We start from the raw sequence: 24,910 nt of genomic DNA on the forward strand, positions 1-24,910 counted from the left end.
GCCACTCTCCGCACATGCACATGTGCACACGTGCTTCTCTCTAAAATAAATACATGTTTAAAAAGAATATTAGGTCTTCTGGTCCATGAACATGAGGTGTCCATTTCTATAAATCTTCTTTAATTTCTTTCAACATTTTTGTAGTTTTCATAACAAAGTCTCATGTATACGTATATATACACACAAGACACACACACGAACACATGCAAAGCACACACAGAACTCTAGAATAGTGCCTGATTCATAGCTAGTGTTATATAAATGTTAAAGTTATCTCTTGTTACTAATTTTCCTATATGTCTTTAACACTTTTGGGGAAGGTAGATTAAAATGGAGAAATAGTAATAGAAAAGCATTTTAACATTTATTTATTGATTTAATTTTTAAAAAGATTTGTGGATTTTAGAGAGTGTGCATGGCTACGTGCAAGTGGGAGAAGGGACAAAGAGAGAATTTTCAAACAGACTCTTGGCTGAGTACAGAGCCCATCACAGGGCTTGGTTCCCACAGCCCATGAGATCATGATCTGAGCCAAAACCAAGAATCTGATGCTTAACTGACTGAGCTACTCTGGTGCCACATTATTTATTTAATTTTAATTTATTTTTTAAATAAATTAGGCTCCATACCCAACCATAGGGCTTGAACTCATGACCCTGAGATTATAAGTCACATCCTCTACAGACTGAGCCAGCCAGGCACCCCTTAAGTTTTTACTTTATACACTTTTTTTTTAAGATTTTATTTATTTTTTCATGACAGATACACAGAGAGAGAGAGAGAGAGAGAGGCAGAGACACAGGCAGAGGGAGAAGCAGGCTCCATGCAGGGAGCCCAACCTGGGACTTGATCCTGGGTCTCCAGGATCATGCCCCAGGCTGAAGGTGGCGCTAAACCGCGGAGCCACCAGGGCTGCTCTACTTTATACTTTAATAGAAGTAACATGTAGGGGCATCTGGGTGGCTCATTTGGTTAAGCAGCTAACTCTTGATTTCTGCTGAGGTCATGATCTCAGGGTCATGGGATCGAGCCCCATGTTGGCTACTCGCTGGGCATGGAGCCTGATTCTTTCTCTCCCTCTGCCACTGCCCCCACTCCCCCCCAAAATGTTTAAAAAGTAAAAAATAATGTAAAATGTATCAGTTATAATGTTGAATGTAAACAAACAAATTGTATATATGTATAGTATCCCATTTTTGTAAATTCTGTTTCTTAAGTGAAATATGTGAAAAAAAATTGAAACAGGAACTACATCAAAAGATTAACTGCTTGTTTCTGGCTTGAGGGATTATGATTTTAAGCTTTTCTATTATTCCATTTTGAACATGTATATGTACATAATACACACAAGGAGTGAAAATTAAATAAAGTTATTTTTAGTGGTGCAGTAGTCATGTAGGGTTTTATTTATTTTTTAGCATGTAGAGTTTTAGATAACTGATTTATTCCTGAGGTAGCTTTTGTCATCATTATTATCTGTCTTACCTACTTTGTTAGGCACGTTGTGAGGTTATAAAGAGAGAAATATATCTATATTTTATAAATTGTAAAGCCCTGTGGAAATGTATGAAAGAAAACACAGTGTTCTGCAGAAATCAGGAGAGATATCTTTATTTGTAAAGCTTGCGTAGTAGCCTTTTGGTTGTTTCTGGGTTGATAGTGGTGTTTTAATAGTGTTGATGGTCCACACATTTAAGGTATTATAAGGAGTTAACATTTATCCTTGTAAGTTTTTTAAAGTTCCTATTCTGTTACTAATTTATTAGAATTTAAAATGGTATCTAATGGCATCATTCATATAATTTGTCTACCAGGCATGGATGGGCAGAAGCCTTTGTGGGTATCAGAAGTTCACATATCAAATACATCTGCCCACATGCGTAAGTATTTTAATCTTTACATTTGTGATTCAGAATATGGAGAGGAATAATTGTGATAGCTTTACTTTCTTGGAAAAGCATTTGATTATAATTTTTTAAAAGATTTTATTTATTATGCATGAGAGACAGAGAGAGAGACTCTCTGAGGCAGAGACAGAGGCAGAGGGAGAAGCAGGATCCATGCAGGGAGCCTGACATGGGACTTGATTCCAGGTCTCCAAGATCCCACCCTGGGCTGAAGGTGGCGCCAAACCGCTGAGCCACCGGGGCTGCCCTATGATTTGTTTTTATCTTTTTAAATATTCAGTTTGAAAGTAAAGTTTAGTAAATTCTTTAAAACTAAATTGGTAATTTAGCTACATAGAACTTTTTTTCTTTTTTGTTGGGAGATTTAAAATAATGCTTTCTTGGAGATCGTTTGAACTCAGAGCTAGAAAAATTCCTTAACATATACAAACACCTGAGAGCTAAGGTATCTGTGGGGTATCTCTGAAGGGGATTTATTTATTTGACAGGTTTGTGAGAGAGCTTTATTTACTATGTGGAAAATACTCCTAAATTTTATCAGATAAAGGCAATGTGATATACTGTGGAAAGAACACAGAGGTTTTGAAGTCTGATAGATTTGGTTTCAAATTCTGAAAAATGTTTTTGTATGTCAGAAACTATATAAAGTTTGAGCAAACTCAGAAAATTGTTGAGATTGGCAAGGGTTTAGGTCAAAAGGTTGCCAAGAAACAATAGCTGTGGAGAAGACAAATGGGATTAGATTCATGCTAGTAGGTAAGTAATTCATCCTCAGAAGTGGTAGTAGCAGAAGAGCTGATAAATGGGAAAAGAGAATGGAAAGAGGAAAAGTATCTGATTAGTAAGAAATATCCTGAAATAGAAGGTTTACCTGACTTCTGTAGGCTAATACTGTGGCTGAATACTATGGCAAGGATGGCTGTGTCCGCTATTATTCTGATTCAATTAAGAGGCAGAATTCTTGGTTATGTTAGAATTTTTGCTGTAATTGATCCCAGGATTCATTTGATTTAAGGCTATTTCCCAATCTAGGGAAGTTCATGTTCTCAAAGAATTGATAAGATTTTATAACCACTAAGCTAGACTTATTTCGTGAGTTAGGAGGATAGTGATTAGATGTAGTTCCAGTGTATTTATTTTTCTTTCCTTTTGGGCCTAGAGCTACATTCAGGTTATCCAGATTTTTCATCATTTGAGTTGGGTGTAGTGGACACTTAGGCAAGACTTATATTTCTCATACTTATTTAGACGTCTCTAATAACTAAGTATATAGATAAAACTTAGAAAATAAGCAAAAATGTAATCTGACCATTTGGTAAATTGCTGGTTTCCTTATACCCTTAGCCAGAGTCTCCAATTTTATACATTTCCAACTGTCTTGGGTACTTGTTTTCCTTGTCGTGTCTGGTTTGAAAGTTATTAAATAAGGGTGTTGGAGGGGATTTCTGGGTGGCCCAGCGGTTTAGCGCCTGCCTTCGGCCCAGGGCATGATCCTGGAGCCCCACATTGGGCTCCCTGCGTGGAGCCTCCTTCTTTCTCCCTCTGCCTGTGTCTCTGCCTCTCTCTCTCTCTCTCTCTCTCTCTCTCTCTCTCTCTCTGTCTCTCATGAATAAATAAAATCTTTAAAAATAAATAAATAAATAAGGGTGTTGGAAAAGAAAAATGTTTTTTATTTGCCAAACTTAGTCCTTTCCTGCTGTTGTACCATCTTCAGAACAGATCTAGAGGATATGTAGAAAAAATGACACAGGTGTGGATGTGGTGACACAGTTTATACATTAAAATTGTAGCATACAGTTTTGTGTAAGCCTCAAGTAATCACCTATCCTTAATTGATGGAATTTATCAGGTTTTATGCCTTGTTACATTACTCTGATTTTGCCTTTTTTTTTTCTTTGCCGTGTAGACCAGTTAGGCCTATAACAGTGAATATGAACATGGCTATGCCTTCTTGGTAAGTAAGAATTATTCAAAAAGAACTTTTTATTTATACTTATTTGATTTTTTAAAAAATTTTGGGTTTTTTGTCTTGTTTTTTACTGGAAGTGCTTTTGCATGTAGCAACTTTAATTAGCTATTTTTAGGTTGCAAAGTTATATAATTAACTTTAACTGTAAACTTTTAAGTTTAACCTTAAAGTTTTGTATTTTTTAAAGTTAGGGGTTGTTGGGAGCGGTCCTGCGGTGCGAGGCAAGGTTCCAGGTTGAGCAAAGGCTCCCTGCCATACCTAGCCAACCCGCTGGGACTGCACCTAGCTCTTCCCCCTTATGGAAGTAAATGTACATATTTGCTTCTCCTTTAAAATGTTATCGAGACAAGTTCCCATAAAGTAAGCAAGAAGGTGGCCTGACACATGACCGTCTTGGCAGACATTACTTAATAAACAAACCTCACTGTTTAGTCTAAATGTGGCCTTCATGCTCTATTGCTTAAACAAATAACAGGTGTCAGTTTTAAAAACAATGTATGTTTGTGCGTGAGATGTACTTCTCCTTAAAGAAATAAGCCGCCTGCTTACAGAGGCTATATAAACTCTACATGCAAAAATAAAGCTTGTCCATTGCAGCCATCAGCTGCATGGAACCTCCTATCCCATGAACTTTTAGTCTCTTGTTTCTTTCTCATCCCCTTGCCCTCGGTTCCTGAATCCGGACCTTCTCACGCCGGCCGTGACAAGGGGTAAACTTAAGGAGCTGCACCAGTAGGTACAGAAATAGGAGGAAATGGGTAAACACAAATATTGTAGAAAATATCTCCTACTGCTTGATAAACCTTTGCTGGTTTCAATGACCCAGCATTTGAATAACCCCCATCTAGCATACACTCTGATTAAGCAACAGTTTTTTACCCTTCCAACTTCTTGCCATTCTGGAAAGTTGACAAGTTTTATTTTATTTTATTTTATATTTTATTTTATTTATTTATTTTATTTTATTTTATTTTATTTTATTTTATTTTATTTTATTTTATTTTATTTTATTTTATTTTATTTTATTTTATTTTATTTCTTTATTTGTTTTTATTTTTAAGATTTTATTTTTTCGTGAGAGACCCACATAGAGAGAGAGAGAGAGAGAGAGAGAGAGAGAGAGAAAGAAAGAGACGGACAGAGACACAGGCAGAGGGAGAAGCAGGCTCCATGCTGGGAGCCCAACGTGGGACTCAATTCCAGGTCTCCAGGATCACGCCCCAGGCCAAAGGCGGTACCAAACCACTGAGCCACTGAGCCTGCCGGGCTGCCCAGTTGACAAATTTTAAAGGAAACCACTTCTTCTTCCACCCTCTCAAGATATTTTCACATTCCCTGTATGTTTTATAGTCAGGAAGTAGAGTCAGTTCTTCATTCCTCTAGGCTACTTCCAATCTATTGTCATCTTGTTTCTCTACTTATTCTCATCCTTTTCTTTTCTTTTCTTTTCTTTTTTTCTTTTCTTTTCTTTTCTTTTCTTTTCTTTTCTTTTCTTTCTTTTCTTTTCTTTTCTTTCTTTCTTTTCTTTTCTTTTCTTTTCTTTTCTTTTCTTTTCTTTTCTTTTCTTTTCTTTTCTTTTCTTTCTTTTCTTTTCTTTTCTTTCTTTTCTTTCTTCTTTTCTTTCTTTTTAACCAGTCAACTTTTTGGATATTAGTTGTGGATTAGGCAATGGAAGGATTCAAGGATGCCAGGCAAAAGTCACGGTCAGGAATGCCAAATGTGCTTCCACACTGGGCCCTCTTCAGTGGTACTTGCGTAGCTGTTCATGTTTGAGCTCCTTGTAAGAACGACAGTAGTTGAAAAGCACATAAGCGGCCAGCATCATAGAAATCCCAGCGGCGCCTCCTTTCTTCACATTGATATACTTGTAATGTTGGTAGTAACCACTTTGAAATGCTCCAGCAGTGCCCTTAGGGGTGAAATCCCGCATCAGCATCCAGCCTGGCAGCTCTCCTAGTTTCACCTTCATGAGCTTCTTTTCCTTCATTGGTATGGATGACGTCATCTTGGAGTCCTGGGGGTCTGCTCTCTCACCCATTTCTTACCCATGCCTCCACTTCCTTTTTATCTCTTCTGGATTCCTTGCCAACTTTCCCAAGTTCTTGCCTACTTTGGTCTTTAGTTCTTTCATCTTCCCTCTCTGGCAAAATCCCATCCATAACCAGAATTTCCAGCTAATGTTGCTAGCGACAATAATGAAAGAATATAACTTGGAAGAGAAGTGTATAGGGCCAGAGGAAAGCTTCCCTTGGGTCTTTAGTTGGAGGTATCTACGATGTGTGATGAAAAAGTTTTGCAGAATGTGGATAGAACTCAGTATAATACCTGTGCTCAATATGTGTGAGGTATTGAGAGTAATGTGGTAAAGTCGTTGTGTTCCTTTGGATTGACTTAGGATGCAACAGAAGGGGAAAGGGATGGCTGGAATTTATTGCAAACCTTTTATTTTATTTTTATTTATTTATTTTAAAAAAGATTTTATTTATTTATTCGTGAGAGACACAGGCAGAGGGAGAAGCAGGCTCCATGCAGGGAGCCCAATGTGGGACTCGAACCTGGGACTCCAGGATCATGCCCTGGGCCGAAGGCCACTCAGACCACTGAGCCACCCAGGGATCCCTATTGCAAACTTTTTAGAGAAGTATGCATTGAGAATTCCTGCTCAGCTGTAGATTGGACTAGGTATTTTCTTAGATGTTCTTACCCTGAGGTTATGTGGCATTGTGATTTTTTAACATTAGAATCTGTATCTGGTTGGTGAAAGGAACACATAAAATGTCAGATTCACACATTTAAGTTTTTCTTCTCTGTAGACATTTTAATTTGAGTTTCATGTTCATGGCTAGCCCTTTTTGTCCAGACTGCCCTGAGTTTAGTAAAACATACCATGATTGCATTTTTTTTTTTAAATATTCATTGTTTTTATTTTAATTTTTTATTTATTTATGATAGTCACAGAGAGAGAGAGAGAGAGAGAGGCAGAGACATAGGCAGAGGAAGAAGCAGCTCCATGCACCGGGAGCCCGATGTGGGATTCGATCCCGGGTCTCCAGGATCGCGCCCTGGGCCAAAGGCAGGCGCCAAACCGCTGCGCCACCCAGGGATCCCTGATTGCATTTTTTTATAATCAAATAGCTTTTAAGATTTTGCCTTATTTTCCAGGTTTGATATTTTTGGGCTTTCACCAGATTCACAGGAGGATGAACCTGGAATTAAACAGGCAGCAGAAAATGGTAAGTACAGAAACATTTTATAAAGACAAAAACATTCTTATTTAGTAGGTTCAGTGGTTTTATTGATGTTAATGAAATAAGATACAATTATATAAACTTAGAAGGTGATCTGATCACTCTCTAACTTTTTTGCCACTATGGCCACTTGGACTCCCTTAACTATAAATGAAGAGGTGATTGGGAAGACTGGCCTTTATTTTTTAAATTATACATTTTTTAAATTTTTATTTATTTATTTATGATAGTCACACACAGAGAGAGAGAGAGAGAGAGGGGCAGAGACACAGGCAGAGGGAGAAGCAGGCTCCATGCACCGGGAGCCCGACATGGGATTCGATCCCGGGTCTCCAGGATCGCGCCCTGGGCCAAAGGCAGGCGCCAAACCACTGCGCCACCCAGGGATCCCAAGACTGGCCTTTATTAAACTTCATCTCTGTTTTGCTTTGGTTTATATAGGGTAATGGAAAAAATAGCAATTTAATAGTTGTGGCCAGTTATCTTCACTAAGAAGACTTGAAATAAGGATGGGTATAGTGATATAATCCTATAGATTGTAATTTATGTTGGCTAATTTTAGTGTAATAATAATAATAGATGCCACTGATTGAATACTTCAGCTATTAAATCAGATAATTCTTGTAAGTCATCTCTTTTCTTTTCTAGTCATCTTTTCTATGGCATAAGTATTAGCTCTACTTTACAGAATCTCCAAAGTGTGTTCTCTGGTTAGTATTCCATGCTTCTTATGAACATGATAATTCCGTTTATTTTTAGGATGAATGCATGGAAGAATACTAGTTATTGGGAGAAATCTGGTTTTAGAAAATGTATAGAGGCATCCTTGTGTGTGGGGGTGGGGGGATGGACTTGAGAGTACTCTGGTGGGGGCACAACAGATATTGATGAAACAAGCCTGGCTATGAATTGATAATTGCAGAAGTGATGTGTACCTGGGAGTTATTGCATACTCTTTCTATTTTTATATTTGTTTGAAAATTTCCAAAATAGCTTAAAAACTAGTAGGGTCCTTCTAAAAAATCTTTTTAAAGATTTTATTTATTTATTAGAGAGAGAGAGAGTATGAGCAGGGTGAGAGGCAGAGGGAGAAGCAGATTCCCCGCTGAACAGGGAGCCCCATGCGAGGCTTCATCCCAGGCTTCCAGGATCATGACCTGAGCCGAAGGCAGCTGCTTAACTGACGAAACCACCCAGGCGCCCCTAAAGATCTTTTTAAAGACGAACTCTTAAAAACTTTAAAACAGGGAAGATACAATGTATTGGAGTTTGGGGACCATTAAAGCAAGAACACTGGCTTTTAGGATCATCAAAAAGTAGTTCAAGTCGAGAATCATAGAGCTAGGATTTTGTCAAACAATAATAGATGTCAAAAATAGGTATTGGATTTGGGAGTGAGTTATTGGACTGTGTGGAAGATAGAGAGGGGTGAGGCCTTGTAGAGAAGACTGTTAGGTCTGGTGAGCTCCATCGTAGTGATAGAGTTGGCCTGTGACATACTTGCTATTTCTTTCCTCTACAAGGTGATGATGTATTATTGGAGAAAGTGAGGCTCAGATTCAGAGAGCTAGGCAAGAATGGAGCCTCTGTTTGAGGCCTACAAGAGTATGCTCCTGAACAAAGAAGAGATTGCTCAGGTTAGGTCCAGGGAGCACAGTGGTGCCCTCACCCTTAAGCAAAAGGTGATTGAAATTAGAATGCCCTGCTCTACCGCTGAGGGCTGTCTTTAGTTATCTCAGTGGTTGGTGTCACCTTAATGAGTAAAGTTTTGTGAACTCAGGGGAAGTGGCTCCAATAGCTTGCCAGCTGGCCAGCAGCTAACATTCTCTAGGCCCTTACCTGAGCCTTCCCTCCTCACAACTGGGCCTTTACTGCCACTTCTTTTTATTTTTTTTCTTTAGGATTTTATTTGTTTGTTTATTTAAGAGAGTGAGCGAGCATGCAAGTGTGTGCACATGCGTGCACATAAGCAATGAGGAGGAACAGAGGGAGAGGGGCAAGTTGACTGCACTAAGTGCAGAACCTGACTTGGGGTTTGATCTCACAATTCTGAGACCATGACCTGAACCAAGAGTTGCCACCTAACTGACTAAGCCACTCAGGTGCCCCCTATTTCTGCCACTTCTGCAGCCTCCATCTGACTGAGGCTGTACAGTCTCCCCTAAATAAATCCCTCACATTTCTCATCACTTCTTTTATTTCTTAAATTCTTTTTTACTGTTCTCTAGGCCATTCTTCCCTACCATAGTCAGAACATTGCTGTTCATACCTATTCTAACTAAGAATTAAACTTTATATAAAAATAAAATTAATTTTTTATTTGGGCATTTGTTTTTGCAGTGTTTTAAAAAGCAGATTTTTAGTTTTTAAGAAACAGGAAATATGAAGTTGGAAGTTTAATCTTAAAAATGAAACAGGGCAACTGGGTGGCTCAGTGAGTTAAGCATTTGCCTTTGGCTCAGGTCACACTCCCAGGGTCCTGGAATTGAGTCCCACATCGGCCTCACTGCTCAGTGGGGAGACTGCTTCTCCCTCTCCCTCTGCTCCCCCCCCTATGCTCTCACTTGCTGTCTTTCTCTCTAAGGAATAAATTTAAAAATCTTTAAAAAATGAAACTCTTGAACATATCTAAAAATGGAAGGACATAATTTGTAAAAGGTGCAGTTATTAAAAAACACAGGACAGATTATAAAGAAAAAGGAAATTCTAGGAGTCACCAAGTTTTATAGTTAATGATTGTGTCAAAGTATTTTGCAGAAGCAGAAGAACTCATTTGATTTTGTTTTCCTGCATCATTTTACTGACTATAGGAAAAATTAGTACTATAGTTTTTAAAATAATAGAATGGACTTTTTAAACACTATAGATCACAAACCATGTAATCTATTTTATTTATATTTTAAAGTGGCAACTTTTAGATACAAATTTCTGTGATTCATTGAAGAGAGAAAAATATAAATGTAAATGAGTAGAATTGACCACATAAATAAAAGAATATCCATTGATAGGAGAAAGAACTGTTGTTCACAAATTACATAAGAAATAATTGAACAGTTTAAGCAACCCCTGCAAAATGAATTTTATAATGAAAATACATTCTAGTTTTGTATTTTAGTGTAGGGCGTTTTAAGTTTTTCACTTGTTTCAATGTTTAATATACTGTGTATTTTTTTGTAATTAATTTCACCCTATTTAAAGTGGTATGTTTAGACATAACTTTGAAAGTATTAGTGATTTAATTTTATGTTGTTTTTAGTAAAAGCTTTGATAGAGCAAGAGGTGAAGAATGGCATCCCTTCTAACAGAATTGTTTTGGGAGGATTTTCTCAGGTAAGGTAAAGTTTGGGTGATTTATCTAGGAGTCTGGGGATTCTGTCCCTTTCTGTGGAGGAGTTGTGTTTTTTGTTGTTGTTTTTTTTTTTAACAGTGTTACAGAATCTGATATACTATTATATTTACTATTTCTTTAATGCTGAATTAAGTTTGGACTGAATATAGTTAATTATGAGAACGTACTCTTTTGCTTTTCTAGTTCTCTTTCCAGCAATTGCCTTCAACTTCTAGATTATGTCTTGAAGATCTATTTATTAATAAGTAAATTGATTGGAACTGGGAATGTATTTTCTTAAAATAATTAGCACACATAGATATCTAAGTTGACACTGTATACCCCTATAAACAAAACTCTAATACACACAGTTATAACTCCCCTGTCCTAGGAAGAGACTACTGTTGGAACAATGAGGTAGAAAACAAGAGAATTTCTTCCTTCTTTTTGTCACAGATCCTGTGGTTGAACCCCATGGACTCCCCTGCAATCCTCTTGGGGCAAAATCCAAGTAGGGGCTCCCACAAAGTGACCCATGATGCCAAGGGTTGCTGATTGTTCCCCCTGGGTTCTCTTCTCCCACTGCAGGAACCAAAAGCTCTGGGGAGACTCTTTGGGTGGGGGTGGGGCCTCACTGGCTCGGGAGAGGGGCAATGTGACCAGTGTGTAGCTGCTTCTCTTACCTTTTAGTGTGGTCTGTTGTATCTCTGTGCAGAGGGATGCCTCAGTTCCCCCAGCCCCATCTGTATATTAGGATTCTCTCAGTGACGTTCTCTCAGTGATTACATGTTTGTTCTTGTAAGAGGGAGCAAAGTTAGGAATGACCTATGTCCCATTTGCTAATGTCACTCTATCATCTTTCCTTTTTTGTCTGTAAAATAGATTTTAGGGGTGTCTGGGTGGCTCAGTTGGTGGTTAATCATGAACCCAGGGTCCTGGGATCCAGCCTGGCATTGCAGTCTCTGCTCTACAGGAAGTCTGCTTGTCTGTCTCCCTCTGCCTGCTGCTCCCCCTGCTTGTGTGTATTCTCTCTCTCTCTCTTTGTGTCTCTGTCAAATAAATAAAATCTTTTAAAAATAATAGACTTTAGATTTAAATATATGATGTTTATTTTTGGCATCTTTCTTCTTTTTTCTGTAGTTTTTCTCCTACCTTCTATCCTTTTTCTGCAGACGTAATTACCTCGTATTGACCTTACATCTCTATTTCAGCTTATTGCATGTTTACTTTGTCACCTATCCCCAAATTTCTCAGCTTCCAATCTGTAAATCTTCTAAATCAGCAACTTCGTGTTCATACTACCTGAATTAGGACAATGTCAGAATTACGGAATTGTTTAAAAGTTAGGATTCAGTAGAAAGATGTGTTGTTGATACAATAAAAAGATATTACTGATTTGGTGTTTGTTAAAGTTCAGGATAAGGTCAGTTGTAATACATTTGTGACATAAATGTAGGTACAGAAATGAATGCTTGATCTGAAAAAGAAGCTAATGTAGGAGACTGTATAGTTAAAATTCATTGATTACAGTTTACAGAAGGGAATTCATAGCAAGCAAGAAAGAGAAAGTTATGAGTTCGTGGAATATCAGGAAAACCAAGGATGAGAATGAAGCAGGGCCTCAGGAAATAGCTAAGACTTAGAAAGCCGTCATGACTTTCTCTGCATCTCCTGTTTTTCTGCCCGTCTGCTTCTTTTGCCTCTTCATTTACAGTTGGCACTTTCCACCTTTGCAGCCTATAGCTTTTCCAGTTCTGAGTTTATGGGCTACTGTTCCAGCCATGCAGAGAGACAGACTGACAGTCACTATCCCAATTTCAAGATCTTAAGAAAAGGGACATAACTATCTTGGATGATGAGAAAGAATCTTAAGTTCCTATGGGGACCATAGGCATGGTCATGGTGACATGGCATCCAGATGACTAACGGGAATCCAGTTCCCAGAGCGCAGTGTATTGTAAGCTGGATAGGCAGATACTCTGAGGATGTCTACTACAGAGTTCTTCTTATCTTGAATTTTTGTTGTAGAAAAGACTACCAACTTAAGACTAAGTTTGATTTTATACCTAAGACTTTTCAGAGGAGAAACTAACTATAAATCGAGAATATTCCTAAGGCAGTTGTAAGTACATTTAAGTATACAATTAACTATTTCTTGACTGACTGGGTGGTTGCTATGTTCTCACAGTGGTCTTCAGTGTAGAGAATCATGTCCTAAAGGACATCTGTATTTCTGCTAGCTTGCTTGATTTGATTTGACATCAATCAGCCAGGTTGATTTTTTTTTTCTTTAATGGCCATTATTAGTAACAAGAAACCTGTTTAAGTTGCTGTTAGCAACTTGCTGCAATGTGTATTAACTTTTCTCTGTTTGTCTTTCCAGGGAGGAGCTTTATCTTTATACACTGCTCTTACCACACAGCAGAAACTGGCTGGTGTCACTGCACTAAGTTGCTGGCTTCCACTCCGGGCTTCATTTCCACAGGTAGCCAGACTGGTACTTGCAACATTAGATTACTGAACTAAAAGATCACAGATAATGTTGACGACAGGTTCATTTTTTTAAGTTAATAAACTATATATTTTTAAAGATTTATTAATATATTCATGAGAGACAGAGAGAGAGGCAGAGACACAGACACAGGGAGAAGCAGGCAACATGCAGGGAGCCTGACGCAGGACTTGATCCCAGGTCTCCAGGATCACGCCCTGGGCTGAAGGTGGCGCTAAACCACTGAGCCACTCAGGCTGCCCAATAAACTATATTTTTAAAGGAGTTCTAGGTTCACAGCAAAATTGAGCAGAAAGCACAGCAAGTTCCCATTTGTGCACAGGCTATGGATACCCCATAGCAGTGTGGTACATTTGTTATAATCAGTAAGCCTGCACTGACAAGTAATCATCACCCAAAGCCCGTAGTTCACATCAGTCATCCTTTTTTTTTTCTTTTTAAAGATGATTTATTTATTTATTTATGAGCGACACAGAGAAAGAGAGGCAGAGACATAGACAGAGGAAGAAGCAGGCTCCATGCAGAGAGCCTGATGTGGGACTCTATCCCGGGTCTCCAGGATCACGCCATGGGCCGAAGACGGCACTAAACTGCTGAGCACCCTGGGCTGCCCTCAGTCATCCTTTTTTAAAAAGAATTTTCTTGGACTTTCATGATGTACTACTAGGCTTTATCTGTTTACTACACTATCTTTATTGTGGATTCCCTAGAATGGAGTAAGAAATAAGTCCTTTTGTCATAAATCTTATATTTGAAGTAAATGCATCAAAAACAATTTTTTATATATAGAAATAATATGTTTGAATATTTAGTATTTTTATTGCCCTATAACAAAATTTTACCATAGAATAGAATTTCTAAGTACTCAATAGTGTAAAGCAATCTATAATACGCATGAGAGAAGTGGACATTTATTTTCAAATTCATCTTTATAGGATTTTTTTCCTCATCACTATATAGTAATTCTTTGGTGTCTTACACATACTAAGTGCTGTTTATTAACCATCTTATTTAAATCAATTAAATAAGAACTGAGAATATCATGATTTAGCTAAAATATACCTCTCATCTCAAGACACTTGTGAACATATAAAGAATAATATACAGTCTGCTTCAAGGAACCAATTCATTGGGAAAACAATAATACAAGACAGGGCAATCATATGCCCTATAAAAGTTAAAATATTTAGAGTTGTAGGGAGTATAGGGATAGAAGGAATTTTATTTTTGTGGCCGAATAGAACCTATGGTATAAATAATAACATATTGTATGTACATATCTATTTATAGTTGTAAATGCCTGGCATGATACTCTATAATTGGGTAAATAATACTAGTTTTCTTTTCTTTTTGCAGGGTCCTATCAGTGGTGTTAATAGAGATATTTCTATTCTTCAGTGCCATGGAGATTGCGATTTTGTAGTTCCCCTAACGTTTGCTTCTCTTACTGCCGAAAAGCTAAAAACATTAGTAAATCCAGCCAATGTAACCTTCAAAACCTATGAAAGCATGATGCACAGTTCATGTCAACAGGTAATTGTTTGGAACCAGTGATTACAGAGACATATTTGCACCTTTTCCATGTAATTTATTTAAGATAAGTGACATTTAATTGCTTTGGTGTTTAGAGGAGTTAATTAATGAGTTCACATTGAATCATAGGTTGCAGGACTTCGATCAGAGTTTATCCAATTTAATTCAATGAATATTCACTGTTCCTATTACATGCAACTTTTGAACATAATTCATAGACAAAAAACACTCCTTTTTATTAAAATTTAAGCTAAATAAAATAGGGGAGAAGAATATGTGTCCAAATAATTATGTAGAAAACAGAATGTGACGTGTTATATTAGAAGTTTTTAGGGGCACCTGGGTGGCCCAGTTAAGCATCTGCCTTCAGCTTGGATCAATGATCCCAGGGTCCTGAAATGGAGCCCTCTGTCAGGCTCCATGCTTGGCAGGGAGTCTATTTCTCCCTCTGCTTCTGTGTGTTCACTTGCTCTCTCTCTTAAATAAATAAATATTAAAAAAGAGAATAAGTGGGTAGCCTCGGTGGCTCAGCGGTTTAGTGCAGCCTTCTGCCCAGGGTGGGATCCTGGAGACCCCGGATCAGGTCCTGCGTCGGGCTCCCTGCATGGAGCCTGCTTCTCCCTCTGCCTGGGTCTCTGCCTCTCTCTCTCTCTCTCTCTCTCTCTCTCTCTCTCTCTCATGAATAAATAAAATCTTAAAAAAATAAAAGGGAGTAAGTGTTTAAAGTTCTTTAAAACACTGAGAAGAGTAAGATTAATTCTATCTTGGGAGTACTGAGATCATGAAGAAAAAGCTAGATTTGGAAGAATGGGTAGGATTTGGATAGCAAGTATATAGAGAAAGGACCGTAGGATAGGAAATATGAAAAGCTGGCTGTCCTAGAGCAGGATGCCATTCATAAGGTAGGTACAAGGAACAGTTTTAGGGTAAAAGGACGGAGATGATACTGAGTTTAGTGAACATACTGGGATTATGTACCCCCATGCAAAGTGGGAATTTGGAAATACTTGTTTGAAGCTCAAGCCTGTAATAGAGATTTAGACTAATTGCCAATATTGTTAATCACTGAGGAGTTACCATGGGAGAATATCATGAGAAAGAAGCTGAGGGATACACTTTGGGAGTAATTAGGAGGAGTTAGACATTGAATGAGAGTGCAAGAGGAGAGAATTTCAGAATCGTGGGCCACCTGGCTGGGTCAGTTGGAAGACCATGCGACTGTTGATCTTGGAGATGTGAGTTTGAGTCTCTACACATCAGGTGTAGAGATTACACACATACATACACAAACTTCTAAAAAAATTGGTTAGGTTATTTTAGGAAAAAGAATTTCAGGGTGGGAGGGAACAGTGTCAATAAGAGCGAAGGAGGCCTACATTGGTTTGGTGGCTTGAAAAGGCCTATAATAAAAATTTTCTCATTGCCAGCATTGAGGTAGTCCAGCTTAAAACTGTTTGCAACCACTCTGCCTGGCTGACTCATTTGCTTTAGGGATGGAGAAAAGAGGTAGTAATATGATTTATCCAGAAAGATAAGGAGACCTGGGATTCTAGGCTGTTATTGAGAACATAGTTGAAACTGTATTGAATCCAGAAAGCAGGTGGGCTGGCACTCTGAGTATTCAATTCAGCAGGGACTGAGGGTCTTGAGCATTGGTTTTCAAAATATGCTTTCCATCACAAATATCCTGGAGATTAGTAAACATTCAAACACCAGAACTCCAAACTCCACAATTCTGATTCAGCACGTTGGGTGTTAGCAGGTAGACTCAGGCATCTGTAATTGTATGGATGTGGGTTTTTTTTCTTTTCTTTTTTTTCAAGATTTTGTTAGAACACAGGTGGGGGGAGGGGCAGAGGGAGAGGGAGAAGCAGACTCCCACTGAGCAGGGAGCCCATTTTGGGGCTCAATCCCAGGACCCTGAGATCATGACCTGAGTTGAAGGCAGACACTTAACCAATTGGGCCACCCAGGCACCCTCATGGATGTGTTTTTAAATTAAAGCTCCATAGGGACACCTGGCTGGCTCAGTTGGTAGAACATGTGGCTTTTTAAGATTCTGTTTACCTAATCTCTACACTCAATTTGGGGCTGGAATTTAAAATGCCAAGATCAAGATTTGCATACTATTTGCACACTCCAAGCATGCAACTCAATTTCAGGGTTGTGTGGTCAAGCCCCATGTTGGATGTAGAGCTTACCTAAAAAGAAAAAAAAGCTGATGATTCTTTGTGCAATCATATTGGAGAACATTGGACTAAACAATTAGGAGCAGAAAGTGAAAAGAGGTAAAATGGTGTAGGTGTCACCACCAGGAAAGTTCTAGGACTTTAGAGTGTTGTAAAATAGAGCATTTCTGTGCTGTGGCTTTATTTTCTGACTGATTAAATTATAAGGGTGAAGGTTCTTTGTCTTGCTAATTTGTGGGTCTGTGAGGTTACTAGAGGCCATAGTAAGAAATTGAGGGGAATGAGAAAACTGAGCCATATGCAGGAGTCTCTAGAAATGTTTCTTTTGTAATACTTGATATATTTTTCATATCTTTCCAGGCCTATCATAGGTACTTGCTGTCTTTCAAATGGTTGTATGTAAATCCTTGAAAGGCACAAAATGTTTTATGCTATGGATTTAGCCTTTCGTTCTAATGAGGAAAGGTTAAAAGCTAGGTTTTTCCAACCATACTTAGTTGGCCATAATCGTATCCTTAGTGCTACTTCTCTGGATACTTCTAAGCCCCCTTTTCCCCACCCAACCCCTGTATTTTATTTTGTTCAAGTATACTAAAATGCTCAGACCATTTTCATGGGACTGCATAATAGTTGGGAGCTATCATTTGAATGTACAATAGTAATTCTAATCATAGGAAATGTTCTGAAATTCCTGTTGGAGTGTCATTTCTCTGTTAAAACTTTTCATTTAATTGAAGTAGTAAAAATGTGGTTTCATCATACCTAAGCACACCATCGATTTAGTTGGTATTTTAGTGGGGATTTAATTTCTGATTTTGTAACTGCTTATTAAATCACTTTATTCCAAACAGGAAATGATGGATATCAAGCATTTCATTGATAAACTTTTACCTCCAGTTGATTGATGTCACCAAGAGGCCTTGTGTAGAAGTGCACACCAGCATCGTTACAGTAGCGTATAAACCTTCTCCCGTGCCCAATCTTGAAACTTTTAATGTTTGCGGTGTTAAAATGTTTTGCAAATACCCACCGGTGACACAGAGTACATAGCATCTCCTTGTGGGAAATATGGTCTTTTAAGTTTCTATACATGTATTTGTATAATATGGTTCAGAATATACTAGTATTAAAATAAGTGAAGCATCTAAGCTTCTTTTTCCCAAATGTAATTCAGCAAAATAATAAAATATTATAACCAGATTTTTTATTACATCATTTGAAAATTATTAGTATGCTTAATGAAAATTTGTTAGGTATCAATGAACAGTAAGATATAAATGATTTATGCATGCTGTGACTTAGTCTTTGGACTTACTCCAAAATTACTTAGTCACCATGCATTATCTGTATTTTTATATATGTATTCGTTATATACTTAATGATTGTAATACATAATAAGGATGAGATGTTAACTACATTTTCCCAAACAATAGGGATAATGCTTCTAAGATCAGTAAAGAGTAATATTCCTCTCTTCAGTTAATGGCCCTTTTATTTTGGGGACCAGGCTTTACTTTCCCTGATGATTTCTGTTTAATATTTTTTTCCTCTCCAGAAATGTGTTTTTTTTTAATCTTTCATAACAGACCAGATATTGCCTCCTTGCCATAGACATCTGCTGCCAATACATGCTGTAATTTGATATTCTGAATCACAGATTTGATGGTATCTAAAGTGTAGTTACACTTATATAAAGAAACTTTTAAACTTCCTACACTACTTATTTCTTAAACTGCACCTTAATCCAAAGTTAGACCTATTTAGTTATTAGAATCTTTGATTTAGATAATGGGAATAATTCTGTGATTATTTTTTCTGTAATTAACTGAAAGAATAAGGTCATATTTCTAGTATGTTCTGGAATATTTAAGACAGATCTTAAAAACCAATTTCTAAGATGATTTGCTCTAAAATGATTGTCTTCGTAGCATAGTTTTAGTTTACTTGTACATGTGTTTGAAACCAACTACCATAGAAAATGAACAGTCTATTAGAAAAATTTGCTTTATTTTTATCTGCCAACGGACTTATTTGAAAACTTCACTTTAGTCAGATGGGTTTATTTTAATTTTTGTGCAAACATAAAAGTAGCAATTACTTGATTTTAGGTAGTTGAATTTTTCAGATTAATGGTAAAAATTACTGGAAAACAAATTTATGGGTGACGGAGATTAATCACAACTCAATACATATGATGTGGACTGTATAGAATGTTAATAATGAAGCCATATGTTTATGTCTGGATTTAAATGTTTTAAACATTTACTAAGTCATTTTGCTTTACCTTGAAGAATATAAATTGTTATTTTAGTTATACAAATCAGCAAAATCTAATTTATGGCAGGAAATATTCCGTTGAAATGTTGTGCTATAATATGGGAAAATGTAAATCTTTTTCATGATTTCTACCAATGTGGAATATACAAATCAGCAAAATCTAATTTATGGCAGGAAATATTCCGTTGAAATGTTGTGCTATAATATGGGAAAATGTAAATCTTTTTCATGATTTCTACCAATGTGGAATAAAATTTTAATTTTGACTTTTCTGTGATTGCTTTTTCAAGTACTATTTTTAATATTTGGGTTTGTCTTCAAATGACCGACTATACTGAAAAAGGGAAAATGGCAGTGCAATCATAAGAACATGCATTCAGGAGAGAGTTTTTGATGATGTTATGGTTGTCCTGGAATGTAACAAGGATGAGAAAAGCTTCTCTTGTTACTCAATTTTAATGAGCTAAAAAAAATATTCTTAAATTTGGTCCTCAGTGTTTCTGACCTGTTGGAGAAGTTTTGTTTAGTGTTTCCAAGTCGCCTCCTTTTGTGCAGTATTCGTGGGATCTTTAGTGTCATGAGTCAGTATCCAAATAGTTTCTTCTTTTTACTGTTGATGTCTAGCATTTCCCAATAAAGGAATCCTTTCTTTTCCCTCTCTTAAGCAGTCTTTCATTTTCTGCTTCTGGGTACTTAAAACTGAGTACTTAAAACTGAGTACCAGCTCATCTTTTTGTGAGGTAGCTTGTTCTATTTTTGGGTTGCCCTAATGGTAAGGGAGTTTTGTACCAAAATATTGCCTGCAACTTTTAGCCTTCACAGCAGCACCTTATTTCATATGATAATCTTTTATTTCATTATCCTTTTCAACTACTGTGTTCACAGATGTGTTCAGTGTGGCATTGTTAATCTCTATTGACAGCAGCAGTATCTTATGTATATATAAATAATTGGAAAATTTGTCTACTATTACAATCAGTGTTACTGCTATTTTTAGAAGTAGATATATGATGGGCGCCTGGCTGGCTTAGTAGCATGTGAGTGTTTATCTCAAGGCCATGAGTTCCAGGCCCATGTTGGGTATAGGATTTAATTTAAAAAAAAAAAAAAAAAGTAGAAATAACTCCTCTAACAACATACCATTTCTTTTTGTAAAAATTACTAAAAAAGTGAAAATGTAATTTAAGTAGTTGAGATGTTCTAGGCACTATCCTAAGCATTTTATATCCTTTATTAATATAACATAATCCTTACATCAACTTTATCTTTTTTTAAGATTTTATTTATTCATGAGAGACACAGACTGAGAGAGAGGCAGAAACATGGGCAAAGGGAGAAGCAGGCTTCCCTCAGGGAGCCCCAATGCGATCCTGGACCCCAGGATCACGACCTGAGCCAAAGGCAGGCACCCAACCACTGAGCCACCTAGGTGTCCCCAGATGAAATAATTTTATTATGTAGAAAATTCTAAAGAGTTAAAAAAAAAATCAGAGCTAATAAACTCAGCCAATTTGGAGGATACAAAATCAATAAACAAAAATATGTTGTATTTGTAAATTCTAGCAATGAAAAATTTGAAAAGGAAATTCCATTTTAAATAGCATTCAAAAGAATAAAATTTAGGAAAAAATTTAAGGTAAAGGATTTGTACAGTAAAAATATTGTGAAAAGACCTAATTTAGGAAAGACATTCCACTCTTTTAAAAGATTTATTTTTATTTTTAAGTAAACTCTACAATGGGGGGCCTGCATTCACAACCCCAAGATCAAAAGTTGCATGCTCCACCAACTGAGACAACCAGTGCCCCAAGACATTCCATTTTTATGAATTGGAAGACAATCTTATTAAAATGGCAATGGCAATCTTCACGATCTTGATTTGCCGATGATTTTCTAGATATGACAGTAAAATTACAAGCAACAAAAGAAAACATAAGTTGGACTTCAATAAAATTGAATAGGTTTGGATATCAAAGATCACTATCAAGAGAAACTACAGAATGGGAAATAAGATCTGCAAATCATACCTAATGAATTTAGTGTCCGGAAAATATTTAAAAATCCTCAAAAACAAAAGAACCTCATTAAAATCCGGGCAAAGAACTTGAATAGACATTTCTCCAGATATACAAATGGCCAATAAGCACATTAAAATATGCTTAGCACAGTTATTCATTAGGGGAGTGCAAATTAAAATCCACTTCATGGGGCACCTGGGTGGCTCTGTTGGTTGAGTGGCAGATTCTTGGCTTCTGCTCAGGTCTGATCTCAGGGTTGTGAGATGAGCCCCTCATTGGGTTCTGTGCTTATCATGGAATCTGAGATTCTGTCTTTCTCCCTCCCCTCTGCTCTTCCCTTTGCTCTTGTGCGTGTGCATGCGTGCTCTCCCTCTCTCTCAAATATATAAAATGTTTTTTAAAAATCCACTTTACACCCACGAGGATGGTTAGAATAAAAAATATGCATAAAAACAGGGGCACCTGGGTGGCTCAGTTGGTTAAGCATCTTCCTTCAGCTCTTGTTCGTCTTGGTCTCAGGGTCCTGGGATGGAGTCCCCTGCCTCTTTGGGCTCCCTGCTCAGTGGGGAGTCTGCTTCTCCCTACCTGCCTCCCCATCATCCCTGCTCATGCTCTCTCTCAAATGGATAAAGTCTTTTTAAAAATACGTATAACAAGTGAAAATATGTAAAAACAACTGTGGATATGGAGAATTGGAACCGTAAATACGTTTGTGGTGGGAATGTAAAATGGGCAGCTGCTATGTGAAAACAGGCCAATTTCTCAAAATTAAATAATTCCCCTAAGACCTAGCAACTCACTCCCAGTTACATACTGAAAAGAATGTACAGGTGTTTACAGAAAACCTTGTATTGTGTAATATTCATAGCAGCACTATTCACAAGAGTGAAAGTGTGGAACAGTGAAAGGTAACCTGTTGAAACCGTGTGCATATATATCAATTAATGAATACAAAATGTGATATAGCCATATAACGCGATATCATTCAGCCATAAAATGGAATGAAATAGTGATACATGCTACATCATAGATAATTCTTGAAAACACTATGCTAAGTGAAAGAAGCCTGTTACAAAAGGTCACATATTGTAGGATCCCACTTATATGAAAGGATCAGAATAGTCTGGTCCATAGAGCTAGAAAGCAGATTAGTGATTGCCAAGAGTTGGGGGATGGGGAATTAGGAGTGACTGCCTGAAGGGCACAGGGTACCTTTTTGAGGTGATGAAATGTATAGAAATCTTTTTGGAAGTAAAGGTGATGGTTGCTTAACATTGTGATTGTACTAAACAGTATTGAATTGCACATTTTAAATTAGTTAAAATGGTAAATTTTATAAGTTACTTGTATATTGGGGCCCATAAAATGGGGACCGCTCCTGTGCCTTGGTTTAAGTCACGTATCTAAGCCTGCACTTAAGGGAAACCCTGTCAGGGAAATCTAACATACACCCATCGCAATCCTCTAACTCAGCTTTAGCTAGCCTACTTTACCCTAGAAAATAGGACCTGCTGTGTTTATAAGGAATTCCCCTACCTCCTAGCCAATCATGCCCTGTGTTCCCCTTTGTCTTGTCAATGCTCTATAATCTCTTGCCCCAAATCCCTTGTGATTGGTGCTCCCACTGCTTGTGAGGCACTGTACTCTCCCAATCCATGCATTGTTTTCCCGAGGATAAAGGATATCAAACTCGTTTTAAATTGTTTTAGTCATTTGATGACATTATGTGCATTTTACCACAGTAAAAAACAAACAGGCACCTGGGTGGCTCAGTGGTTAAGTGACTGACTCATATTAGCTTAGGTTATGATCTCAGGGTCCTGAGATGGAGCCTCCCATTGAACTCCATGGAGCTGCTTAAGATTCTCTCTCTTGGGATCCCTGGGTGGCGCAGCGGTTTGGCACCTGCCTTTGGCCCAGGGCGCGATCCTGGAGACCCGGGATCGAATCCCACGTCGGGCTCCCGGTGCATGGAGCCTGCTTCTCCCTCTGCCTGTGTCTCTGCCTCTCTCTCTCTCTGTGACTATCATAAATAAATAAAAATTAAAAAAAAAAAAAAGATTCTCTCTCTTCCTGCTCCTCCCCTGCTGGTGCACTCTCTCCGAAACAACCCAAGCTGATTCTTTGGGGGGCGGGGGTGGGGGGGGAGACAAAAAGTGACAATTGTTAAGAGTAAATGTACAAATTCATAATCATAAATGGAGGTTTTTACACACATTAATAGAATGCAGCAAAGTAAAATATAACTATTTGAACAATAAAGTTAATTCTTAGGTAATGAGCCTGTATGGAACCTTCTACCTGCTATTCTACAAATGATCTTTTCTTTTCTTTTTTCTCTTTCTTTCTTTCTTTCTTCTTTTCTTTTCTTTTTTTTCTTTCTTTCTTTCTCAGATTTGAGAGAGAGTGGGGGGATGCGAGATGGACAGAGAGAGAGTGAGAACCCCGAGCCAACTCCCCACCCAGCCCAGTCAATAAGGGGCTCCCGCCCAGGACCCAGACATCATGACCCCACCCACAGTCAGAAGCTCAGCTGACTCGGCCACCCAGGTGCCCCTAGAATACAAGTTCTTTTTCGGGACACTAGTATATTTATAAAAACTGACGATTCAAACCTCAACAAACACCTTAGAACCAGTTCCTTCCCAGTCATACAGTCTCACTGCAAGTTAATTTGGGAGTCAATGATAACAATTTAAAAAGGAGATAAAATACAGGAAATAACGAGAAAGGGAAAAGGACAACATTCCTCTTCTCCCAAAATAACTGAGCTAGAAGTAGGAAAAATGTGTCATTCTAGTATGGGAAAAACGGGAATTTTGATTCGTGATAACTACACGTGGTTGGGGATCTGTCTGCAAACAGCAGGAGTTGGTGGGAAAAGCTGTAATCGGGCGAAGACGTACCCTCTAGTATCGATAACAGGCTATTTCCATTTCCTACGTTGGCTTTGCGTTGCTGGTCACAAGCCTCAAAGAGGTCAACTTCCTGAGTCACCTTCAGAAGCAGATGAGGTGCCTTATTTCCTGGTCGCGAACGTTTCTGTCAAGCGTCAACTATATTCAAACACCGCGTGGGGCATCCTGGCTCCAGAGCCGCGGCTGGGCCTCGGTCCCCGCGGAGCTGACGCCCGGAAGGGCACGCTCCGAGCGACCACAGCCTCCGCGCAGGCCGCTATTGAGGGGGACTGCGGCGGGCGCTGGTGCTCGGGGTACCGCCGCCCGCCGACAAAGGCCCGAGCTCCGAGCGCCTTTACAAACCGCCGACGCCTGTATCTCCCGCCCTCCGGGGCGCGGAGCTCGGCCGGCCCCCGCGGAGTCGCCGCTCGCCCGCGCGGGGGCGGCGCCCGAGGCCCCAGCGCGGCAAACCCCGGCCCCGCCTCCGACCGACTTCCCCCGCCGACGCGCGGGACGCCCCGCCGCCCACTTTGCGCGTCATCTCCTTGACGGCGCTTCGGTCGCCGCTCGTCTGGCAGGCGGCTGGGCGCGCCGTTTCCCAGCGATCCGCTGTCGATTGGCGGTGCCTGCACAGTGAGCGCGGAGCTCGATTGGAGCTGCCTGCGGGGGCGGAGTCGCTGCCGCCGCCGCCGCTGCCGCCGCCGCCGCCGCCGCCGCCGCCGCCGCCGCCGCCGCCGCCGCGGGCTTGGTTGGCGTGGAAGGGCCTAGGCCCGGGCCTGCTGTGGTGTGCTCGCCCAGCGCCTGGGGTCGCGGCCTGCAGCGCCCTCAGCTCCAGCTTCGCCCACTCCCCGACCCGGACGGGCTGGGCGCGGGGAAGGCCTGCGGGAGCCATGGAGGACGAGGTGGTCCGTATTGCCAAGAAGATGGACAAGATGGTGCAGAAGAAGAACGCGGTGAGCGCGGCAGGCGACGCGGGCCGGCAGGGAGGCCGGGCGGCTTCGGGCCGGGCCCCCGGCGGCTCCCGGGCCCCCC

At 39.1% G+C, this 24,910-nt stretch overlaps 4 protein-coding genes across 6 annotated transcripts in view; 2 read left to right on the plus strand and 2 right to left on the minus strand.

Annotated features, from left to right (window-relative positions):
- The window catches only part of LYPLA1 (lysophospholipase 1), a 36,810-nt gene extending 17,581 nt beyond the window's left edge, over nucleotides 1-19,229 (plus strand). The window contains exons 3-9 of one of the 2 annotated variants that reach the window (XM_055318313.1): nucleotides 1,815-1,880; nucleotides 3,814-3,861; nucleotides 7,039-7,109; nucleotides 10,381-10,454; nucleotides 12,836-12,937; nucleotides 14,321-14,497; nucleotides 17,538-19,229. In XM_055318313.1, coding sequence (XP_055174288.1) covers nucleotides 1,815-1,880; nucleotides 3,814-3,861; nucleotides 7,039-7,109; nucleotides 10,381-10,454; nucleotides 12,836-12,937; nucleotides 14,321-14,497; nucleotides 17,538-17,591 — 592 coding nt within the window. In that variant the 3' untranslated portion in view covers nucleotides 17,592-19,229. The remainder of the gene's footprint in view (nucleotides 1-1,814; nucleotides 1,881-3,813; nucleotides 3,862-7,038; nucleotides 7,110-10,380; nucleotides 10,455-12,835; nucleotides 12,938-14,320; nucleotides 14,498-17,537) is intronic. The other variant, XM_055318314.1, reaches the window with a different exon arrangement.
- LOC129505314 (protein no-on-transient A-like) lies at nucleotides 8-24,770 on the minus strand. Its single transcript, XM_055318315.1, has 2 exons — nucleotides 23,888-24,770; nucleotides 8-40 (listed from the first exon to the last, which is right to left on the minus strand). Exon 1 carries the CDS (start codon nucleotides 24,768-24,770, stop codon nucleotides 24,234-24,236), a length of 537 nt encoding a protein of 178 aa, XP_055174290.1. The 3' UTR covers nucleotides 8-40; nucleotides 23,888-24,233.
- On the minus strand, nucleotides 5,618-5,881 carry LOC129505315 (ATP synthase subunit f, mitochondrial-like). 2 transcript variants are annotated; one of them, XM_055318317.1, is made up of 2 exons: nucleotides 5,761-5,881; nucleotides 5,618-5,646 (listed from the first exon to the last, which is right to left on the minus strand). In XM_055318317.1, exons 1-2 carry the CDS (start codon nucleotides 5,879-5,881, stop codon nucleotides 5,618-5,620), a joined length of 150 nt encoding a protein of 49 aa, XP_055174292.1. The 2 variants fall into 2 exon arrangements, with proteins under 2 accessions (XP_055174292.1, XP_055174291.1); XM_055318316.1 differs by having other exon boundaries at nucleotides 5,618-5,881.
- TCEA1 (transcription elongation factor A1) overlaps nucleotides 24,699-24,910 on the plus strand; it is a 43,877-nt gene continuing 43,665 nt past the window's right edge. Inside the window, exon 1 of the mRNA XM_055318311.1 lies at nucleotides 24,699-24,831. Coding sequence (XP_055174286.1) covers nucleotides 24,769-24,831 — 63 coding nt within the window. The 5' untranslated portion in view covers nucleotides 24,699-24,768. The remainder of the gene's footprint in view (nucleotides 24,832-24,910) is intronic.

This window comes from Nyctereutes procyonoides, unplaced genomic scaffold (genome assembly GCF_905146905.1).
Source record: "Nyctereutes procyonoides isolate TBG_1078 unplaced genomic scaffold, NYPRO_anot_genome, whole genome shotgun sequence".
NCBI lineage: Eukaryota > Metazoa > Chordata > Mammalia > Carnivora > Canidae > Nyctereutes > Nyctereutes procyonoides.